Source organism: Arachis ipaensis, chromosome B09, assembly GCF_000816755.2.
Source record: "Arachis ipaensis cultivar K30076 chromosome B09, Araip1.1, whole genome shotgun sequence".
NCBI classification, from domain to species: Eukaryota; Viridiplantae; Streptophyta; class Magnoliopsida; order Fabales; family Fabaceae; genus Arachis; species Arachis ipaensis.
The window spans coordinates 141,271,267-141,277,097 of NC_029793.2; the positions used below are offsets into that span (position 1 = coordinate 141,271,267).

General features: G+C 34.8%; 3 protein-coding genes across 7 annotated transcripts in view; 2 read left to right on the forward strand and 1 right to left on the reverse strand.

The window, feature by feature from the left end:
* LOC107619621 (PIN2/TERF1-interacting telomerase inhibitor 1) lies at positions 328-2,410 on the reverse strand. 4 transcript variants are annotated; one of them, XM_016321920.1, is made up of 5 exons: positions 2,262-2,410; positions 1,945-2,038; positions 1,769-1,822; positions 1,124-1,249; positions 328-776 (listed from the first exon to the last, which is right to left on the reverse strand). In XM_016321920.1, exons 2-5 carry the CDS (start codon positions 2,008-2,010, stop codon positions 651-653), a joined length of 372 nt encoding a protein of 123 aa, XP_016177406.1. In that variant the 5' UTR covers positions 2,011-2,038; positions 2,262-2,410; the 3' UTR covers positions 328-650. The 4 variants fall into 4 exon arrangements, with proteins under 4 accessions (XP_016177406.1, XP_016177408.1, XP_020966585.1 ...); XM_016321922.2 differs by having other exon boundaries at positions 1,945-2,035; positions 2,266-2,404; XM_021110926.1 differs by having other exon boundaries at positions 2,266-2,402.
* On the forward strand, positions 2,502-5,094 carry LOC107619517 (thioredoxin-like fold domain-containing protein MRL7L, chloroplastic). 2 transcript variants are annotated; one of them, XM_016321814.2, is made up of 6 exons: positions 2,502-2,657; positions 2,783-2,907; positions 3,054-3,601; positions 3,993-4,074; positions 4,178-4,289; positions 4,411-5,094. In XM_016321814.2, the coding sequence occupies exons 1-6, from the start codon at positions 2,588-2,590 to the stop codon at positions 4,545-4,547; spliced, it is 1,074 nt and encodes a 357-aa protein (XP_016177300.2). In that variant the 5' UTR covers positions 2,502-2,587; the 3' UTR covers positions 4,548-5,094. The 2 variants fall into 2 exon arrangements, with proteins under 2 accessions (XP_016177300.2, XP_020966586.1); XM_021110927.1 differs by having other exon boundaries at positions 2,588-2,657; positions 2,752-2,907.
* LOC110266385 overlaps positions 5,475-5,831 on the forward strand; it is a 1,976-nt gene continuing 1,619 nt past the window's right edge. The window contains exon 1 of the mRNA XM_021110928.1: positions 5,475-5,738. The gene's annotated coding sequence lies outside the window, so the exon portion shown is untranslated. The remainder of the gene's footprint in view (positions 5,739-5,831) is intronic.

Genomic DNA, 5,831 nt, shown 5'->3' on the forward strand with positions numbered 1-5,831 from the left:
TACTAAAAACATAACAACAAATTTCTACACATATAAAAAGAATCTTTCTTCTACATGATAAAATTCACCTTTTAGTAAAATGGTAAAATGATGCTTTAATCACCTTTAAATTTATAACATTTATTATTTGTGAACCCTACTATTTTAATTCAATGGTGATTAATAGTGTATTTTTTTCTCTAAAGTGACAATACAACTTTAGAGGAATCGATTCCCGTAAGTGTTTGATGGCAACATTCTGTAGCACGAACCCAATGCTTTCAAGATTTTACCTATCAGGGACATAGGGATAGGGCCATAGGGGTGTTGGGGTGAAACACATTCGGAGAAAATACAATTGGGAGCATTCTTTACTCTTTAGAGGTGGGTTAACGTTAAGTACCCTTTGACCAAAAAAAAAAAACGTTAAGTACCTTCAGCCTTTACATATTTTATCAATTTTACAAAAAATAATTAAAGAAAAGTTTATTATTTACAGTTAAAATATGCTGCTGTAACTGCTTTTGTCTTGCAAAGGCTTCTGAACTCCTGTATGTAGTGAAAATGTTTAAAGATCCAATTTGCACAAACTCTGAACTAATCTACAGTATTCGATGGTAAATGCAGGAGGTAATGATGACGTATAATGGTGTGATACACCTTATTATCAATTATACATTTTCTGGCCAGAACTCCCTGAAGAAAGCACGCTCAAATTCCTTCTCTTGCATCTTCTTCTCAAACTCCTCCATCTTTCTAATCCGTTTAGAAAGTGCTTTGGTTTTTTTCTTAGTTTCCTAAAAGCAATTGAAGTCGATGAAAATCAGGAAATCATGTCATGTACAATATCAAAGAACCAGTAGATAATGTAGAAAATAAAGACAGCAAGCTGTCTCGATGTCAAAATAGCAGCAAATCATATCAAAAGGGATGTATGACTCTATCTTCAACCAGATAGCTCGGCCAACTAATGGCGACCATTGCACAATTATGCTAAACTACCAGAATATATTGCCAAGCCAAAGTCCTTCTCCCATGTAAGTTGCCAAGCTATAATTTTTAACATAGTCTAAATCAAATAGAACATAGAATGGTAGATAATCTTAGATGACAAAATTTAGAAAAGAAAAAAAATAGAACATACCTGCTTATTGTTTTCCCTAGAACCATCATCAGTATGAACAGGTTTGACAGCCTTTTTCTTCGCTTTATCTGCTCCCAAACCTCGCTTATTATTCTTCACATATGTTTCTACAGGCTCTAATCTACCCTGTTTGGACAATAAACTTATTTATTATATTTTCTGCAAGCGAATTGAAAATACCTTACACAAACTAACTATCAAAGTTTCAAAATAGACTACAATTGCTGAGAAAATGGAAGCATTGCAAGAGTAGACTTGCAACCACTGTTGGAATTGGGGTGACAAACAAACATAACCTCATAAACTCATTAGTGATGTATAGGCATTTCACTATTTATTATGCTTCTAATATAGTGCAACACAGATAGGCTTCACAATTTATAATCTCAATATGCAAAGTGATGTGAAGGAAAAAAAAAGAAAAAGGACAGTCCTGCAGTCCATCTACGTCTTAATATTTAGAAAAACCAAACCAAATTCAACTCATTTCCCCCAAAAGTATACAAATTTTCCAACGGAATTATCAAGAAAATAGTTTGGCGTGAATTAACAGTGTAACATAACTGTTCAAAATTATATCAGTGTTATGATTGCTGATTCCATCTTCAGAGAGTAAGAAGATAAAAAAAAGGGAAAAGGAAATACCTGCTCAGAGACCCCAAGACCGGTGCCTTCTTTCCAACCATGCTTCTTCAATAGCTGCCAAAATAAGAAAAAAGATACCCCACGCATGTTACATTACAAGAATCAAAACAGAAGGAAAAACTGAAAAATCATCATCATCACGGTAAACGGTGAAAGAAGTGAAAGAAACAAAGTACCTGAAATCCTATATTGGAAGAGTTGATTGCTGTTGAAGAACTAGTTGAACCCAACGTATCTTCCATGGCTTTATAATATACCCCCCTTATTCTGCTATACACACAAGTAACCATCATCAATACACTGCAGCAACATAATATAATCAAACAATTCCAAATCTCTTTAATTACTTGAAAATTTCAGCATTTAGATTCCTAAAACCCTTTGCCTGTTCTGTTACAAACCCTAGAAAGATTAAGAAAAGTGCAGCCTGAGGTTAAACCCCTAATAATCCACACAAAAAAGAAAGAAAACAAGCGTTTGAAACCATCGGTACCTGCCTCAATCCCTTAACCGATAGAGTCAGATTTCAGGACGGAAAAAACTTCCGCCTCCGTCGTCGTCGTGGTCGTCGTCGGTCTTCTCCCTCTCAATCTCCCTCTTCCTCTCTTAAATTTTGTTAGATTTAGGCTTGTTTGGATGAGTCTATTAAAAAATAATTTTTTTGAGTTATCTTTGGACTTGAAACACTTAGTATTTATGTTTCTACTAAAAAGACGCTGAACGGGCCGGTAGGCCCATAATACAACGAGCATTTGGGCTGAATCCAACAAGCCCAACCTCAAGGGCAAAATAAGCTGATGTCGTTTAGCTTCCAATTCCATGGTTCGAGCCTTCAACTCATCGCGAGCGTTTCTTTGTCGTCGTAAGCTGAAGCAGCTGATTTTAGTTGGTAAGTGGTAACAGAATTTCTCATTCACACTAGCTTCGGGTTTCGTTATTATTACTCTCTTCTTTCTTTTAACTGTATTATATTCTGATATCAGAGTCTTTCTCTTTGAAATATTTTGCACGAAGAAATGGCACTACCAAATTCGATGACCTTGCCCTTGTCATCCTTCGTATCACCTACTTTTGTAAAAAAGAGGAACTTGATCATTCCCAAGCAGAAACAGTTAAAGCTCGGAAAGAAGTTTTTGAATGTGAGCTTTTTCTCAAAACTCTTGAGGCTTTCTTTCATGATGCGTATATGTATGAAGTTTATCTTAGCAAAATATTCTGATTGTTATAGTCTGAAAGAGTTCAATAAAGTTTTGTTTGTTTCTTTTGGTCTATTTCCTTGAAGCAGGTTGGTGATTCTAAAGTGATAAGAGTACCAACAAGAGTTCAAGCTCTCAAGTCTGATGATGCTGATTGGAAGAGACGGCGTGAAGCTTCTAGTGACTCTGATGATGAAGAGGACACACCTCCTTCATTTGATCAAAATGACCCTTATAGTATGAGCCTTGAAGAGAGACTAGAATGGAGGAGGAAAATTAGAGAAGTAATGGATAGAAAGCCGGAAGTTCAAGAGGAGTTAGACCCTGAAGAGAAGAAGAGAAAATTCGAAAAGCTTTTGAATGATTACCAGCTTGTTGTGGAAGAGGAGGATCCTGACTGGCCTGAAGATGCAGATGGGCGGGGATTCAACTTAGGGCAGTTTTTCGACAAGATTACCATTAAGAACACCAAAAAGGCCAATGATGATGACGACGACGACGATGACAAGGAAGAAATAGAATGGCGAGATGATAATTACATTCGACCTATTAAAGACATAAAGACTGCAGAATGGGAGGAGACTGTATTCAAAGACATAAGTCCGTTGATTATTCTCGTACACAATCGATATAGAAGGTTTGATTTATATCTTAAAAATTCAGTTGGATGTAATGCAAAATTATTTTGTATATAGTTTGCCATTTTAGAGAACTCTAATCAGAGCACTCTGCTGTTTGTTCAGTGTAATTAGCAACCTAGTTGGAGTGCAATTTGATAGTTCACTTTGACACTTTCTTCTCCTTACAATAAGAATTCCTCTGCTAGAATCTAGATTGAGTTTCCCTGTAAATCACTATGTGTGCATTCATGTGAATATGAGGATGCTTATTGTCTTGGGTTTTTATCTTGCGTGTGTAATAAACCTTAGAATCTGCAAAAGTACTCTCGGTCTACTAGATGTAATATGCAATAAAATTACGTCAACTGATCATTCTTACTACTAATAACATTTTTATTTTATTGTTAGGCCGAAAGAGAATGAAAAAATTCGAAATGAACTGGAGAAGGCTGTGCATATCATATGGAACTGCAGATTACCATCCCCAAGAGTAAGTAGAGTCATAACATTGATTGACTTTGATTCCTGTTACTCCATTTGAATTCTTATTTTTCATTTTTCGGATCTCAAATCTTATCTCATTTCATGTGAAGTGTATTGCACTTGATGCTGTTGTCGAGACTGAACTAGTTGATGCACTTCAAGTGTCAGTCTTCCCAGAAATTATCTTTACCAAAGCAGGGAAGATCTTATACCGTGAAAAAGGTATTTGACTGTCTATTTTATTTTAGCATTTAAAAGATTTAAAAGAAGGAGAAATGTCCTTTTTCATATCTTGTTAGTTTTCCTTCGGACTAAGCTTAACTTCAATTTGGTGGTCTGTCAGCACTTCGAAATGCAGATGAATTGTCAAAAATCATGGCATTCTTTTACTACGGCGCAGCTAAACCTCCATGCCTGAATAGCATATCAGATTCTCAAGAAGATATTCCTTCTGTTAGCATTGATAATCCGGTATCCTGAAAGATTAAAGGACAAAGTTGTTAGAGTCAAATGCTACAATGTCTTCCTTTAAAAATGTCTTTGCCATTCAACCTTCGGTAAAATATGTTAAGTGAATGTGTAGCCCCCTCTGATAACATATAATCTGATAGAATAACGTACATCAAGGCAACAAAATTCCTCGGGTGGACTGCTCGATGCATTCTGGTCGAAAAGTAGCCACAACAGGGAATGAGCAGACTTAGCTGTGACTTGTGGCAAAAGAAAAGTTGAAGTTTGAGTATGATTTTTAGTGACCTGACTGATGAGTTTGCTAATGGAAGCAAAAGCAATGTTGTATACATTTAGCACAGCTTTTTCCGAAAGAAAAATGTTAGTTAGTTATAATTGTTTTTCCACAAATTCATGTGGTTGTAAGAAAATTCCATTTCATTATGGTTTGTGTAAATTTTTAGTTGGTTTGCATGTATCTATTCTTTGCATGTAACTAGTTGTCGCCTCCCCTCATAAGCGCAATAGCGTCTTACCTCTGCATTCATCTTGATTAAAAGAAAAAGCTTTGCTCTCAGATGACTTTTGAACTTCTCATTGCCTCTAATCGTTTCTCTGTGTTCTATTTAATGCAAAAATATAACCTAACAGAATATTTCGCTCTTAATGACTTGATAGAGTCTTTGTATTGATATCTTTGAGCATGAGACAAGTATAATTGTGAAAATAGATGATGACATCAAAATAAAACTATACAGTTATAGAAATAATATTAGTAGAGTAAGATTGAAGCAATATTAATGATAGCTAGATCAATGACACCAAAGTCGTCAGAAGATAATGTATTTTCCCCTAATTTTATAATTATTATATTGTTAAGAATAGCTTGAAAAATAGATAATAATGATTAGAAAAATCAAAACTGAAATAAGAAATAGGGAAAAAATAGAATGCTCGTTAAATAGAATGTTCGTTTATACTATTCCTAAAATTTTGACAGAAAAAATTGTCAAAAAAAACCTAATTATATGTCATTATTGTTGTTATAAAAGAAAGATACAGATTGGTGTGTGCTTTTCTGTCGTGGTCGTTTCTTCAGTTGTTTTCTTCTTGACCGTGTCGTCTGACAATTTTTGTTGCAACAACTGATTGTTTTTGTTCCCTCGTTACATGCAGATTATGCTCTAGTTTATTCAATCTTCACCGTACTATTTCATAGAGGTATACCATTTAATTTGTCTCAGACCTAATTCAATTTGTTTAGTTTATTGTTCATTTATGTTTTTCCTTTTTTTTTTTTTGAGTTCTTTTCAT